Consider the following 16,691-nt stretch of genomic DNA (forward strand, 5'->3'; position numbering starts at 1 on the left):
GTCGTGCACAACCTGTCCTGCTATTGGAGCCCTTATTTCTTAGAAAGCTTCAGGAAAGGCTCTGGTAGAAGCCCTGAGCCCTGCCAGGCCCAGCGGGTGAATTGTTTGCTGCAAATTATTTGCTCAGCTTTAATTATCGAGTTTTGGCACCCATTAGTTAAACCGGTTAATTTTATTACAGAGAAAACAACAAATCACAAGGCTGACAATAATGAGGATGAACAGGCATTTAATTATCCCCGTTCTAGACAGAACAATTATTAATTTTAAATTGCAAAAACTCATTTGAAAAGTTTGGAGTCTGGAGAACTGTCAGGAGTGCAGAACACTGCTGCAGGAGGTGATGGCCGGATGGGGTCCCAAGTCCCAGCAAATCAGGCAGAGCAATTCCTGCACCAGCCCCTTCCTCCCCATTGTAGAACACAAAGAGAAAACCAATAAACCCCATGGGAGAAGCACAGAGTGACGTTCCTGTGTGCAGTGTTGCACAGGGGTGTGCAAGGAGTGCTGTCCCATGTGCAGCATCCCATAGGGATGTACAGGGAGCAGTGTGTCCCCACGTGTCCCTTGCTGTATGCAGGGTCCCTCTGGGCTGCCCGACCCCTTCCCCTCTGCCCCAACCCCACACACTGCAGGCTCTCAGCTCCTCCCTGCCTGCCCAAGCTGAAGCCAGAGGGAAGAAACAGCAACAAAAGGAAGAAGTTGGGAAGGAGCAGCTCGAGCTCGAAGAAACAAATGAAATCTCATCATTTATCCCCAGTGGTCAGTGGCACAGATAACATTTTTCAAAGTGTAATTGCAGTCAATTGTACTTTCCCCCCAGTGCCCGTCAGCTCATCTTAGCTGGCGTGATAAATGTTGGCTTTTAAGCAAGAATGGATTGATTATTAATAGCTTAGATACCAGTTACAGGAACTGCAATAAAACTAGATTTTAATTTCCCTCTCTATTAAGGAATCTCATGTTTCATTCAACATAGAGAGAAAATAGGGTGGTTTTTCTGCAAAGGTATTAGATATGCTGCTGGGATGAAGGCCCATTGAGGCACCCAAGCGTGGTCTCTATCAGACTGGGTTTGGGCAGCACTGGGTTGCTGGGATGTGTGGCCCCGTGCCCCCAAAGCACTGCAACCCCAAAGCTGCCCGAAATCCCTGCACAGCACCATTCATGGGGCAGGGAGGTTGGGCTGTGATCTGTGTCTAAACCAGGGGAAAAAGCATAAAAGCCGCCTTGACTGAAGAACAGAGCTGTGCATTTTAATCTCTTATAACTTACTTTTATGATGTAATTCTGAATTATGTTATTGCATTTGTATTTAGAGAGCACGCCAGATGGCGCATGCAGTAACACTTTAAATTAGGGTTTCCCAAATACACATTAAATTTAGATTTAATAAGACAGTTATCGCACGGGAATTAAATACCAATTGATTATTTGTAAGATAACCCAGCGTGGCGACGTGCAGCTCGGCCATGCTGGTGCTCAGCAGCTGCCATGAGGATGGGGAACCTTTGCCCCCTGGCTGGGCTCAGTCCCATCCTGCCACGTCCCCACCTGTGCACCTCTGGGGACAGAAGGATGTGACACAGCCCACAGCTGGAGCTGCCCGCACGTCGTGCAAACCCAGTGTCACAGATTGCACCTCCAGCTCCGTGCTGCCGCAGATCCGTGTTGCTGTTACTCTCCAGCACCACAACACGCTGCTCGTATCGTTGGGGTAATTTACCTTTCTAATCAAATCGATTTCCATTCAAATGAATTCTCTTGTCCATCTCCCTTCCAGTAATGTTATTTTAAGTGTGAGCTGTGTCTTGGTACGAACGCATAATCAGGTGGTGGGATGCAGAGGGCACCATGGTGCTTTATGGCGAATCAAATAGAAGGGAAATTATAGAAGCTCTTAAGCACCGTAATTTATGTCCTGTAACTTCAGCCGGGGCCAATGTGTGAGATTACAGCCCCTCTGGGTTTCTCTCCCCTCCTACTCCGTGTCTCAGCGCTCCTTCCCTATTGGCAACTTCTGCCATTATGGGGACAGCTCAGCCCACAGCCCCACTGCAGCCCAAAGTGAGATGGGGGGCAGCGGCCACTCATTAATTGCCCGACAGTGGCCAGCAACTTCATTACCTGACCCTCCTACTGCCCATCACTGCCCCAATCCTGATGCAGCCCAGCACTGCCCATCCATGGGCACCCGCAAAGCCCAGGCATCACCGTGGTGGCATCACTGTGTGCTCCAGAGCCACCCAGCAGGGTCAGCACAGAGGCAGTGCAGCCGAGGGCCTGGCAGGCGAGGGGAGGCAGCGCTGTGAGCAGCTGAATGATGCAGCTCCCACCCTTCACCCTTTATTTGTATTTTCTGTCCTGCACGATATATATCAGCCGCCGTTGGTGCTGGAGTGCTGCTCCACAGTCTATTATAAAATGGCTCGGTGCAAAAGATGCATATAAATAAGAGAAGCTGTGAAGTGTTCCTCAGCCACCGGTGCAGGGAGCGCTCATGGCCGTGATTTATGGCTGCTGCTCGCTGCTCCTCTCCGACATAAATCTCACCCTTCATTCACACTCGGGGCTGCAGAGAGGCAGTGGGGCACCCCCAGCCCCAGCACTGCACACCCCCAGTGCCCCGGGCAGCAGCTCAGGGACGGGGTCACATCCAGCATTTCCCAGTGGTTTCACAGCTGGGCAGGGCGGGAGGGAAACCTCTGCATCCCCAAAAGCAGGCAGGTGTTCCCAGGGCCGGCTCAGCCCGCTGTGCTTCTGCTCAGGGCAGGTGCTGCTGTCAGGTTTGGGTGGAACTTACATTGTGCTGCAATGCTGATAAATCAGGACTTCTCCTCTGCCAGGTTTATTGCTGCGGGGCTGCGCTCTGCTGGGTGCAGCTCTGCCTCGCTCCTTCTGCAGTGCCAAGGGCAGCAATGGTAACAGCCAACCGTGTTTGCAGTGACCGATGCCATTGGCAACAGTCAATGCCATTTGCAATGACCCAGCGCCGTTTGCAACGACCAGTGCAGTTTGCAATGACCAGTGCTGCTTGCAGTGACCAATCACACTCGTGATGACCAACACTGCTTGCAATAGCCAACGCCACTTGCAATGATCAGTGCCATTTGCACCATCCAGTAACGTTAGCAATGAGCAGTGCTGTTGGCAATGGTCAGTGCTGCTTGCGGTGACCAATGCAGCCGATGCGGCGCTGCAGAAGACGAGCACTTATCTGCAAAGGGCCCCAAGGCAGCCAAAGCCTGCAGTCCAGCGGGGACCTCGGCCGTGGAGCGGCTCCCTGTGGGTTTGCTCCGTGCAGGCAGAAGTCAGGGCAGGGGCAGGGAAGCGGCTGCAGCCCCGCCTGCAGGCTGTGGGGCTCCGTGTGCCGAAAGGAGCGCGGCAGCACCGGGCACGGCGAGCTGCTCCCCTTCCCAGCACGTTTCTCTCTGCACATTCCTGCAGCAGCGCCGTTTGCTTGGTTAAATAACTCGTTTATCTTTCCGTGCTCTGCGCACATCATAATACAGCCGCTCTGACAATGCTGCACACCAAAGGCCTAATTTTAGCAGTGGTGTTTATAAGTAATCAGTTTGAAATATTGGAGCGGTCGGATGATGGTTGGCTGTTGGGGCTTTTTTCTGAAATACTGACGTTTGCAAGAAAAGCCGCTCGTAAGGAAAATTCTGATGATAACAACTCATTTAGAATAAATCAGTTGGGAATGGTTCATGTAATGCTGTGCTGCGTGCTGTGCTGCCCTCCCCGTGGGTTCTGTGCAGATGTGTGGTCAGTGGGGTTGGGGAAAATAAGGGGGAAATGGGGAGAAGAAAAGGGGGAAAAAAGGGGGGGGAAGGGAAAAAGGGGGAAAAAAGGGTGAAAGGGGAAAAAAGAGGGGAAATAAAGGGGATAAATGGGGAAAAAAGGGAAAAAAAAGGAGAAAAGGGGGAAAAGGGGGGAAGAAGGGAAAAGGTTGAAAAAGGGTGAAAATTGAAAAAAGGGAAATAAAGAGGAAAAATGGGAAAAGGGGAAAAAAGGGGGGGGAGAGGGGATAAAGAGGAAAAGAAGGAAAAAAGGGAAAAGAAGGGAAAAATAGAAAGGAGAACAGGAAAAAAAGGAAAAAAGGGGGGGAAATGGAAATATGGAGAATAACGGGGAAAAGGATGAAAAGGGGGAAAAGAGAAAAAGGGAGATAAAGAGGAAAAAGGAGAAAAAGGAGGAACAAATGGGGGAAAGGGGAAAAGGGGAAAGAAGGGGAGAAAGAGGGAAAAAAAGGGGAAGGGGGGATAAAAGGGAAAGAAAAAAGAGAGAAGGGGAATAAAGGGAAAAGGTGAAAAAAAAAAGGGGGGAAAAGGGCAAAAGGGGAAAAAAGGTGAAAAAAAGGGGGAAAAGTGAAAAAAAAAGAGGAAAATATGGGGGAAAAAAGGAAAAAGGAGGAAAAAGCCAAAAAAGGGAGGAGAGGAGAGGAGAGGAGAGGAGCCCCGCCGCGGCCTCGAGGTCGGTTCTGCTCCCCCCAGCAGCAGCGCTCAGCCCCGGCTGTGGCACAGACGCACGCAGGGCTGCAATCATCATCTCCTTTATTATTCTGTAAATGTGAACTTTACAAAGCCTGGTACAATGAATGGTCGCACCGTCCGCGTCTTCCTTTCTCAGAAATGGATTTTCCGTCATCTGAAAACAGCTGTGAGCACAGTTCCAACGGGGGAAGGGGGAGGGAGGGGGGTGTCCTTAACCTTTTATTTCTCATTTTAGTTACTTCTATATGGCGTCAGCCGTGGCTACAAAATAACAGTCATAACTACACAAAGAGCACATAAATACCAGTGAATAATGCGCGATCAAAGGAGAAATTAAAAAAAAAAAAAACAACAACAAAAAACCAACCAAAACAAAAGGAAGCGAGCATCGTCCGTGGCTGAGAGACAGAGCTCAGCGGTGCTGCGGGGCGCTCCGACAGCACCGCGATAACAGTCGTGGAGTCACAGTACTGCGCGCAGCGCCGGGCCGCTGCCGAACGAACGGCGGCGCCGCTCAGCCCTTCGCTTTGCCTTTCCCCAAAGCGCCCGAAGGTCAACGCCGCAGCGCCCCGACCCCAAGGGCGGCTCAGAACTTCGCCCTGCGGCGTCGTTTCGCCATCCGCTCCGTTGGTTTCTTTCGTTTCGTCTTTGTTCGTTTATTTATTCTCCTGTCTGCTAAAAATAGTATTGCGAGTTTTGGCTTTTTTTTTTTTTTTTTTTTTTTTTTTCCCCTCTTCTTTTAATATATATATATATATTTTATCTTTATTATTTTTTTATTATTATTACTTTTTTTTCTTTTTTTTTTTTAAACTTCGACATAAAAACCCAACCGTCGTTGTGCAAAACGCTTCTATAACAGTGGAAGAAACTCATGGCGGCGCCCAGCGGGTGCACAGAGCTCCGACAGCCCCGGCTTTGGGGCAGCCCTGAGGCCTGGGCCGACAACGTGACACATCTGTACAGCAGGGACACTTGGAAACAGCAGTTGGAGCCCCAGACGGCCGTGAGCTCCCTGCCTTCAGGATTTACAGCCGGCGGAGGCTCTCGGTTTTCGGTTGGTTAATGGGCCGTACGCCCTGCTCCGCTCACAGCGAGTTATTTCTGTAAATACAAGCAATCCCAACAAAAGCTTAGCAGGAAAACGACAAGGAAAGGCATCGATCCCTGCTCCGGTGGCTGCGTGCGGCCACCAGCCCCACGTGAAACCTCACAGCAGGGTGGGAATGGCACCGCACCGCTGCTGGGACACGGAGGGGAGGAGGAGGGTCCTGCAGCCCTGTGAGAGCTGAGAAACGGGGCTGTGGGGATGTGGAGACAGGGTGACGTGGTGCCACAGGGATGTGAGGGCACAGGGATGTGTGGATATGGGGTATGGGGGCTGCACGGAGCACGCGCTCTGATTTCTTTAAAGGTGCTTGGTATAACTTCAGATATATAATATACATGTCATATTGCTAATAGTCAAGCATAGGAATAAAGGTGCAGACATACCATAAATACTGATGCTCTGATTTTACACTATCAGACCTAGATGAATGCAGTTTCCTATTCACATTATAAAGCAGCCCCAAATTCTATAATTTAAAATAGTGTCGTAAACAAAGAGGAGGAAGGAGTTGGTTATGATCTGATTCTCTCCATCTGTTTTCCTTGGGAAAAAAAAAAAAGAAAACAAAGAAAAAAAAAAACAAAAGAAAAGAAGAAACAAAAAGGATCAAAAAATTCTAAGGCACTCAGGAAAGCCGCATACAATCGATGGACTGCTCTGTTCTCGCGTTACATTCAGTGTTTCAAAGGGGTAACTTGGTTGTGTTTGTCGGAAGAATACAATCATCATCCACATAACATTGTCAAACATATCATTAATCCTCCACACACAGGAAACATTAGTGCAAAATGCTTGCCCTCATCTACCAGATAAGGAGAAACCCAACGCCCTTCACATTTTAGAAGTTTGCCTTCCTAGTAATAAGAAGTAAGAAAACGAACCCAAATCAAAGAAGAAGAAAAAACAACAACAAAAAGGAAAAAGAAAAAGGAAAAAGCAATAAAAGGAAAGAAAGAACCCCAAAAATATACAGGAAGTTGTGCTAGGTATAAAAATATATATTTTCACTGTGCAACTCGACTCTCTCCAGATTCTCTGCCCTAAGCCATTCAAGTACTGCTGCTGCTGTCCCTGGGCTGTCTGGGAGCGCTTTGCTCGGGGCCCCTCGAGCCAGCAGGGAGCCACACAGCCCCATCCAAAGGGGTGAGGAGGAGGAGGCCCCACAGTGCTCCCCACAGGCGCAGAGCAGGGATGCTCAGCCCCTCACAGGGCAGCCAGCATTGCAGGGGGCACCTTGGAGGGCAGCGGGGGAACGCTGGGCTGTGGGACCCTCAGCTCCATGGGGAGGGTGGGAGGGGAAGCCCGAATCACAGCTGTGCTGGGGCAGCACCACGCGTCGGGAGGAGCGGGTGATGGTGGATGTGGGTAAAGTGCAAATGGGGCCGGGGCAGTGGCAGTCCTGTGCCCTGTGTCACAGCCACTGCTGCTGGGGCTGGAGCTGGAGCAGGGGCTGCCCCATGTGCTGTCCAGGGTCAGGGGGCAGGGAGGAGCCCGGCATTTCTTGGTCTCAGGGCAAAGAACAGCAGAACGGGCCAAGCGCCGGACAGCTTCGTATCACGGTGCCAAAAAACAGCTTCAAGTATAGAAGAAAACAGAAGGGTCAGCCTCTCGCCCCTCCACTTCCCAAATTTCAACACAGAGACGGAAGGAAACCCTGAGCAAAGCGCTGCCTGGATCCAGGAACTAAAGTAGGAAAGAAAGAAAGAGCTCCAGGAGCCCAAAGCGACCGCTTGTGGTGCACTCATCCAGAGCCCCGGACCCGTTGCAGAACACACCCTAAGTACCCTAATGCAGGCCCTTCTGTCACAGTAAAAATCAAGAATAAAAGCAAAAGCAGCCATCCTCAGCCATGCCAGGGCTGCCCCACACCCAGCACCGCTGCGCAGCACCGCGCACCTCCATCCATCCCAGCACTGAGCCGACCGCGTCCTGCTGAGCCGAACCCCCGCAGCTCCATCGCCGTGCCCCAGGGACAGCAGCCTGGGATGGGCAGCAGGCAGTTGGGTGTGAGGGCTTCTTCCCAGCAGGATGAGCCAAAGGCCAAAAAGGGGTACAAAGCTCTTTAATAATAAAAAAAAAAAGAACAAAAAAGAAAACAGCCTTTGCGCCCCCAATCCATTTCGGACATAGGAGCGGGCGCAGGGGCGAGGAGAACCCAGCGCAGCGGAGCAGCTCAGAGCAGGAGAGGGAGAGGAACCAACCCTGCAGCACCGAGAGGGGCAGCGAAAGGAACAGCCACGTCCTGCATCCCACATCACACGTCCTGCATCCTCCTGACCTTCCACCAACAGAAGCACGCAGCAGTTTCCCCCACCCCGTGCAGCCCAGCAGCCCGCGCCCCAGCGCTCCACGACGCACAGCTCGCTGCCGAGGACAAGGTGAGCGATGGCTGGACTTCTGAGCTGAGGAATGGATGGGTGGTGATGGGGGGGGGGGGGCATCGAGCATTTCTCCTCCCCTTCTTTAAAAAAAAAAAAAGGAAAAAAAAAGGAAAAAAAAAAAAGAAAAAAAAAAGGAAAAAAAAAAAGAAAAAAAAAAAAGCTACAATCGCATAGACTAACCTCAGGAATATCAAAAAAAGGAGCCCGATAGTTTTCTCTTTTTTTAAGTAGGTCGCCACAGACCTATCGTTTACAGTATAACGAATGCGATTATTTCCTTCATAAATTTTAAATACAAGCAGAATAAAAATCACATTTTTTTCAGGCAACAGTAGCAGTTCAGTAGGTAAGTGGCTTGATCACATTTTTGTTTTGTATTAGTAATGCATGCAAGCAGCTTTAGTATTACAGATCCCTTATAGGTCGCAAAACGTTTGCTCTCTCTATAAAGTCCCTCCATAAGTGCCATCCTGTCTTCTCACCGGAGTTTCGGGCCGGCTGGAGGGGCCCGAGCCCTGCTCAAAAGGTTGGGGAGTGCTTTGGGTATCCGATGCCATGGCATCCGTGGCAGCCGCCTCCTGTATGACAGAGCCGGCGCCCTCGGCATCCTCGCTCTGTTCGAAGGACTGGCTGGATCCGTTGCTCAGATCGACGCTCACTGTGTTAGTTCTCAGTGCTACTATAGTTCCTGAATCGCTCCTCCTTTCTGCATAGATTTGCTGCTCAAAGACCTGAGCAGAGCTGGGCTGGAATTCGGGATCCAGAGGGACGCTGTTTGTGGTGGAGCCCATCACGGTGCGGTACATCTCCATCCCCTCGGGCAGCATGGATTTGATCTTCGGGAGCCAACGCTTGCGGACCCGGCGGGCGTTGGTGCACATGTCAGCTGCTATGACATTCATCTCGCTTTCCTTAAAGCTCGGGGCAAAATTCTGACAATACACTGCAAAGACAGGGATACACGGCGCTGAGGCGGGCGGGCAGCAGCGCCAGGCCCCAGTGCAGGGCTCACTGCAGCCCAGTGCTTGGATGGGGGTCACAGCTCCCTGCCACACTGAGAACAGCGCTCCTCAGCCCGAGGGATGGGCAGATGGGGGGCTGGAGAGGGACCGAGCCCTGGGATAGTGGGTTCCCAACCACCAGGCCCAGCCGCCAGCTGGGAAGGCACCCAACCAATGGATCCACCAACAACTCCGATGTTACAGAGCAAAACCCGTGATGAGTAATGACCAACTACAGCTCGTGCACTGGATATTTCCCTGTGAAACACCTGAAAAATCATCCTGATTTTGGGATGCCCTGATACACAACAGCAAAGCTCAGCTGGGGCACTGCCGGCCTGGCCAGAGCTGTGGGAGCTCCGCACCCAGGCAGCAGACCCTGCAGTGCTTCTGAACATTCGCCGCTCCGTTCCTCTCTGCAGAGCTCAGGGTGACATTTACAGTCAGTAAATATGCCATGCAGACTCCAGCGGGGTGACAGAACCCTTCCTCTCCACCACACACCAAGAGCAGGTGGGATGGGCTGCACGGTGCCAAAGGCAGCTCCCTACGGAGGGGTCAGCAGCCCAATCCCCCGGGCCTTGGCCTCAGACAGCCCAGGGCACGAAAGCCAGGGCAGCCAGACCCAGTCCAGCAGTATCCAGCACTGAGTGCTGCCAAAAGCCATCATTTTGATTTCCTTCTTAGAGCACCCCATAATTAACTGCGAAATCGACGTTTTAAAACACAGCGAAACAGTCAAGTGGCGATGACGCTTCCTATTAAGATGCTGCCAAACAAAAAATCAAATTCAGACCAAAAAACTGACATTACAAAATCAACTTCCCTGTCACCTAATTTCGCCATAACGTCGCCCCCTGTAGCGTAACAGAGACGGCCTTCCCTGCTCAGGTTCTGCCTTTGCCCTCGGCATGCAGTTCCACCCCAGCAGCAGCAAACCCCTCTCCTTACGTTTCACAGCGTTCAGGACTCTGCTGTCCAGAGGTTTCCTGCTGGGGTCGCTCGTGGAGGAGCGGATTCCGGTTCCGCAGCTGTTGGCAAGGGTGTTCCTGCAGGAGAGGCAAAGCAGCACCTTCACACCAGGCACCCACGGCCCATTGGGGCACCCAGTGCCTTCAGTGCCTGCGGGGAGGGGCACCGAGATCGGAGGTTTTAAGGCAAGGAATTGGACATTGTTCAGGCATTGCTGGGAAATGGCACAGACGTGTGGCAGACCCAGGGGGTGACACATTCACACATCATCTGCTGGCACACTCAGACCTCCAGCAAATACTTTGGGGTCCCTCGGGGAGCAGGACGTACCGATCGAAGAACGTGGCCAGGAGACGCCTCAGGAGGACTTTGTGTTTGACACCAGCACATAAGTGGCAATTCATCAGCTGCCCCCGCGTGATGTAAACACCTGAGCCTGGAAGAGAGGGAGAACCGGGGCTGAGGATGGGCTGTGCTGTGCTGCAGGGCAGGGCGAGAGCCCGGCAATGGGCGGTGTGTGCAGGATGGTCTGCAGGAGCCAAACAAGAGCATTTTATTTTTCCACTCTGCAAAGACACACAGAACACGTGGTACTGTATATACAACCAGACTGTTTGTTCTCTCTGAAGGAAGAGAAGCCCAGAGTGATTGGCTTTTTCTTTTCTCGAGCGAAAGAGTGGAGAACGTCAGTAAAATGAGAGCAAAATCCCCATCTAGCACAGAAATAAGGACACCCTTTGCTCTCAAGATATACAAACACCTACTGGAGAAACAGAATCCCTCCTAGCTTTGAGGGACAGTGTCCTGAGCCCAGATTTCATGCACAAAAGCAGGTGGAAATATGTGAGCACTGCTCTGGATGTCACAGCAGCTCCGCACACTGCGTCCGCCCATCGGATTTACTGCCACCGTCGCAAGGCCAGCTTAAGGCTGAGCAGACAGAGCTGCTGAAGTTTGCAGAATCCACGGTGGCAGGAAAGCCTGAGACAAAGGGAAAAGCTCGGGGGGGTTCCCAGAGGCTCGTGCTGAAGGATGCGGGGCAGCAATCAATGGGCTGCAGTGCGATGGCATGGGATGAACCAGCAGAGGGAATGCTGAGTGCTGCCATGGGCAGCTCCACTCCGGCAGAGGGAAAACAGCCCAGGCAGCTGCTGCTGGGTACAGACATTCATCTCTTTTTCCAGATGGAAAAATGTAAATGAAGCTGAGGTGCCCCCAGCCTGCAGTGTGCACCGTGGAAATAACCCGCACCGCTTCGTGCTTGTAAGAAGTCTCACTCAAAATGTAAATGGGCACAAAATGAATATTCCTGATCCCATGTGAACTACGGCTCCTGTCTGCCAGCACAGATCTGCCCAGTGCTACCAGCCCCCTCTGCAGAGCACAGCCACAATCCTGCTCCGACCCGGAGACAATCAGGCACAGATGAAGGAGTGCGGAGTGGGACTGCCACGTCCCTCAGCAGGGCACTGCACGGGTCACTTCACCAAATGCAGTGAGCTGGTGGGGGGAAGCAGCTCATGCTGTGTCATGGGGCACTGCAGCGTAGAGGAAAGTGCAGCAGCCCACGGCTCGTGGGGCTGGAATCAGGTCTGGGCACTGCAGCCATGCACTGGTCTCTGCAATACAGACCCATGGCAGCAGCCCAAGGGCTCCGTCCTGCACCCAGCAGGGCCATAACCCAGCACTGGGGGGCAGCCAGGTCCCCACTGACTGCACGTTTCCCACCACTCTGAAAATAAGGATGAGGGAAAGGTCCAAGCAAATCCCATCCCTTCTCTTCCTCCCAGCCAGGCAGCTTGAAACACCCCCCATTTTTGGATGGGTTTTTCAAAGCTTGCTCACCGGCACCAATTTCACTTCCGTTGCTTTGTAAATCTTTTAGTCTGATGAATTATTATTATTTTTTTATACTAAAAAAAAAAAAAAGATCTGTGCATCTAAATCCAAATACAACTGCCACGCAGCCCACACCAATCAGGAAGAACACAAGCTGCAGAATTCAATTAAAATGCTAAATTAATTCAATTGAATAAATCCTGTTAATGACACATTTTTCTATCAGCAAATTAAAGGAAACTCAGAACTTTTTTTTTTTTTTTTAAAGATGATTGGTGATGAATAATCCAGAAAGACAAAGCAAGGGCACGCACGGCTCCTGCAGCGGCACGAGAGGAAGAACACGTTTCAGGCAGGACAGCAGCAGAGGTTTGCAGCAGTTCCCAAGCCAAGAGGTGCTGCCCCTCATTACCTGCCACGAGCTCCAGCTTCTCCCCAGGGTCCCCCTCGGAGTAGAGCTTGGGGTGGCAGCGGTACCCGATCTGGCTGATGAGACTGGCTGGGAGGGCAACCAGATCCCGGCGGATGAGGACACAGGAGCGGTTCTCCAGCGGGATCTGCTCCGGCTTTTCTTGTGCAACTTAAAAATTGAAAGGGAAATAGATTAACGCAGTGCACGGGGGGAGGTGTGGTGTCACCAGGAAGGTGCTTTGCTGCTTCTCCACAAGGCCCTGGATGGCAGCAGTGCAGCCCGCAGAGGGGCTTGGTGCCACGGAAGGCTCCTGCACCCAGCGATGCTCTGCCTGCCTCCAGTTGACTCCCTGGTGTGGGCAGGCTGCTCCCCACACCTGCAAATGGGGTGTGCATGTGGAGACGGCTTCCCCAGGCATCCATGGGGTGGGTTGGCAACCCAACGGTGGGCTCCAAAACAGGCAACAGATCACCCAAATTCCATAATACCTCCTTCGGTACCCTAACTGCTTCTGCTGAAATCACATTTCCCCTCTCCGCATACAACAGCCCCATCTGCAGACCCATTCGGAGGGCAGTAGCACACCAAGCAGCCCTGCAGTGCATGGGGCCGACCCGCTGCACCATCCCAGCAACAGCACTTTGGGACCACATTTCTGCTTCCAGACTTGCACCTTTCTCCATCACGGCAGAGCTGTGCTCAGTGCGCAGGCAGGAACAGAAGGGACTGCCACAGTTCTGCTGCACCCCAAAAATAACGGGCAGTGCACAGCTGGCCGAGCACAGCGCAAACACAGCCAAAGCCAACATTCACCCACAGCTTTCCGTGCTCCCACAGCCCTGAAGCAGCAGCTGGCAGCCAGGGCTGTGGCACAGAGCTGGTGCTCTCTGTGCTACCTGTGCACGACAGGCTTTGTAGACCCCAGCCACCCCTTAGCAATGCTCTGCATGCGCCGTGCCCCCCTGCAGCACTGCCTGGCCACGTCTTTGTGCAAGCAGTGCAGCAGCCAGCCCTGCAGCAGGTGGGATAGACACCCTTCTACCACTGCTCACACACTGATTTCCCACTGATAAACAAATCTGGGGCAATCCACTAATACACTTCGGTCACATCTGTCTTGCTGTCTACCAACTCCTCCTTACACATGGGCACAACTCATTTTTGGGATCAGCCTCGATCCAACACGAGCACAAACTCGGTGCCACCAACAAGCCCTGGGATGCTTAGGACTGCTCCCAGCAGACGGCCGGCACGGCACAGAACAGTTATGTAAAGATGCAGAGCACAAGGGACACTTTGCTCCCATGTTCTCAAAGAAAGCAACTCTGTTTGGCCACTGTGCTCGGAAGAACAGGACAGTATTCGCTGCTAATTAATGTGGATCTTCAGAGGGCAGCAGCTCCTTCCAACGCGAACAATGCCGGGCATTGTTTGGGGCAGCTCTGCCTGGACTGAACCCACCCCGGCCAGGGGAGCAGGAAGCACTGCAGAGGAAGCAGAGAGAGCTGCACGCCAGGCACGGATTTCATTTTGCATCTGCAACTTGTGAGGATGCAGCAGAGAGCACTGCAGTGGGAAGCGCCCGGGCGCAGAGCTGCAATGGGAAGCCACAAGTCACGAGCCCACGGCTACAAAATCACCTCCATCTGCTCTGTGCCAATGCATGGATCATTTTCACCTTCTCTCCTGAGGAATTCCTCTCCGAACAGCTTTACCCCATTAGCTTACATCCTGCAGGCCATGGTCTCCCCCCTCCGCAGCATCCCCTGGCACAGCACAGCCAGCCCTCAGAGCGGCACAGCCCTGCCTGTGCTGGTTTACATTGCACAAACGGGACATGTATAACAACGTGCTGGAATGCAGAGATTTGATTTGTGACCTATTTATACAGGGAGGTAATCTGGAATTAGTATAGGAAAAATATTACCGCTTTATAAATACCCCTATCTTGCCTCGCTGCAGACCTCAGCCAGGAGTGAAACATCTGCCAGCCTAAAATTAAACATCTGTGCTTTACGGGGGGGAAACCGCCATGAGTTTAATGCCTAAAAAGGGCAGCGGTGCCTGACCCAGGGCACGGGGTGAATGCACACACAGCTCCTGTGCAAAACCAGGGGGAACCAATGCTGCCCACAGTCCTAAAAGACGTCCCGATCCCTCGCGGGTCACATCCTCCTGCCCAGCCCTACTGCTCGCACTGCTCCTGCTGCCTATGGATAGCAGCAGGTCAGGGCTGCTCACTGCAGATCCTGGGCTGCTCCGTGCCCTCCTTCCTCACTGTCAGGAATCAGAGGCCAGGAGAGAGAAAACTATTCTCTCAGCTAATTACCACAACTCTTCCATAATGGCTATTTTAGATGAATTTTTAATGACAGGCGCTCCTGTCAATGTGGGATTTCATAACTTCCAAGCCCAGTCTTTTGCCATCCTGGAGCTCTGCTGCATCCAGATCTCCCCCCTCTGCCTAAAAAAAAAGCAGTGACAGGCAGAGGGGTTGGAGCCTCACCTCACACAACCCCGCTGCTTCCATCAGCATCAGCGTGCTGCAGGTGCAAGCAGCGAGCCGGGAGCAGCGCGCAGAGCAGCGCATCTGCACGTCCTGCTGCAGCCCACTTCAGAGTGGGCCCACGGTGCTGTAATTAGGGATAAAAATACTTTGGCTTTTGTTTAACATCTCCTCGAGTTGAGCGTTTCTCCGATCAGATGTTAGGAACCTCATTGAGCCTCAGCAGCTCCACATCCGGAGCAATGGATGGAATCGGGCACTTTGCTGCGGCGCTGCCACCGCGGTGCTCCAGGTGTTCACCTGTCCTCGTGCTCCTCTGCAGCTCCTTCCCCGCATCCCAGGGATTTTCCTCAGGTTCACACTGCAGGTTCTCAGCACTAAGCAAGGCTGCGTCCCGCTCCTCTCCTCCCAGCAAAGCCCTTTGCCAAGGTCACAGTGCACATCTCACAGCCCGGCTGCGGAGATCGCTCCTGAGCGTGGAACAGGGCTGGGTGTGGGCAAACAAGCACGAATTCGGGGCTCAGCTCTGGGCAACGCTGCTGTCAGAGCCAACCCAGCACTGCCGGGTGGGGGGAAAAGCATAGAAATAGGGGGAGGAAAAAGAAGAAATGCCTGAAATCCGGGGCTCGATGTGCCGCGCTCTCCTTCGCTTTGTTTTTGTTTTTCCAAACGGGGCTCCTGGAAACCCTGGCAATCTGTTTGAAGCGGCTGCCCCCTCCCCCCAACCTTTGTGAGGCTGCGGGAGCTCCATGCCAGCAGTGGGATTAGCCGGCTCGCTCTCTTCCATCTTACAGTTTTATTATTCTGCACCTTTTGAGGGTACGCTTTATCCTGAGTAATTAAAACACAGTTAGCTCTACAAGTCCCGACTATAATGGAATAGCTTAGGTTTTATTTATTTTTTTTAATCTCTTTTTTTGTGTGCCCCGTTTTCCAGGAAGCCCGACACCAGAGCTGGCTTCATTAAAACAGGAAACTCCCTCGAAACGGAGCGGCTGCGGAAGAGAAATTATAGCAGAAATTGAGGGCAGCGCAGCCCTGCATGGGGCACAGCTCCATCCTAACAGCCCCCCAAGAAAGCAGCACAGCCTCCCTCCACCATGACGCCCCGCTGCACGCACACCAAAGGGCTCAGGGATGCCCAAGGATGCTCCCAGGCCTCGGAGCATCGCTCAGAGCTGCTTGGCACAGCATTCACCCTGCCCCGGGCTCCCGGCATCCTGCAGGATGGGTTTTGTTCTGCTGCTCTCTATGCACTGGCCCCATGACGGCGAAAGGCAAACACAGCACACAAGGCTATAATCCCATTTCTCTGAAGAATAATGCTCCGAGTGCTCAGCGCTGAGGACAAGCCCATATTACTCGCTGCGTGCTCTACAGTGAGAAAACACAAAACAAAATAAAAACAAACCCGGCGTGGAAGGAAGCAGCCTGAATTCAGCTTGAGGGCAGGCTGCTGGCACAGCCCTGTGCATGCACAGAGCCTGTCCCTGACCCCTGGCACTGCGGTGGGGACACAGCAGAGAGGTTCAGAGGGTCCTTCACTAGGCAAATATTTCTGATGGTGGAACAGCATCTCCACTGAGAGGAGTCATGGATGTGGTTGCTTCCATACAGCAATAAAATGGTATCAGCGGGACTCGAAGTGCTTTTCCCTGCTTGACTCCAGTGCACCAGGCAGGCCTGGCAGAGGAGTGGCTGTTAGTGCAGGAAGGTGGACAGCAGTCCTCCTGCGCTCCTTCCCACAGCTGTTCCCATCGAACATCTATGGGTATGATTTACGTGATGACGTTTGGAGGAAGGGACACAAGCATGCTGCACTGCATATTTCAAAAGGCTGGGACGAGGGGAAGGCGCCTCACACAGCCCAGGGGGTGACCCATGGCACCGGAGGACACGTGACACACTTGGAGGTGGCCACTGCCCTCGGGATGTCCCAGCGCCAGACTGTCTACAAACCAGCAAAGCCA

General features: G+C 52.6%; 1 protein-coding gene and 1 pseudogene across 5 annotated transcripts in view; both read right to left on the reverse strand.

Moving 5' to 3' along the window:
• Positions 1-3,157: 3,157 nt before the first annotated feature.
• Positions 3,158-6,900, reverse strand: LOC122184341 (annotated as a pseudogene).
• A 1,252-nt stretch (positions 6,901-8,152) lies between these two features.
• Positions 8,153-16,691, reverse strand: part of NACC2 (NACC family member 2) — a 33,979-nt gene continuing 25,440 nt past the window's right edge. For all 5 annotated transcript variants that reach the window (XM_042879054.1, XM_042879057.1, XM_042879055.1 and 2 more), the window contains exons 3-6: positions 12,216-12,383; positions 10,295-10,400; positions 9,944-10,041; positions 8,153-8,934 (exon numbers count right to left, since the gene is read on the reverse strand). In XM_042879054.1, the coding sequence (XP_042734988.1) occupies positions 8,435-8,934; positions 9,944-10,041; positions 10,295-10,400; positions 12,216-12,383 (872 nt within the window). In that variant the 3' untranslated portion in view covers positions 8,153-8,434. The remainder of the gene's footprint in view (positions 8,935-9,943; positions 10,042-10,294; positions 10,401-12,215; positions 12,384-16,691) is intronic.

Source organism: Lagopus leucura, unplaced genomic scaffold, assembly GCF_019238085.1.
Source record: "Lagopus leucura isolate 7727_CA_CO unplaced genomic scaffold, USGS_WTPT01 Super-Scaffold_100022, whole genome shotgun sequence".
In the NCBI taxonomy this organism is placed as follows: domain Eukaryota; kingdom Metazoa; phylum Chordata; class Aves; order Galliformes; family Phasianidae; genus Lagopus; species Lagopus leucura.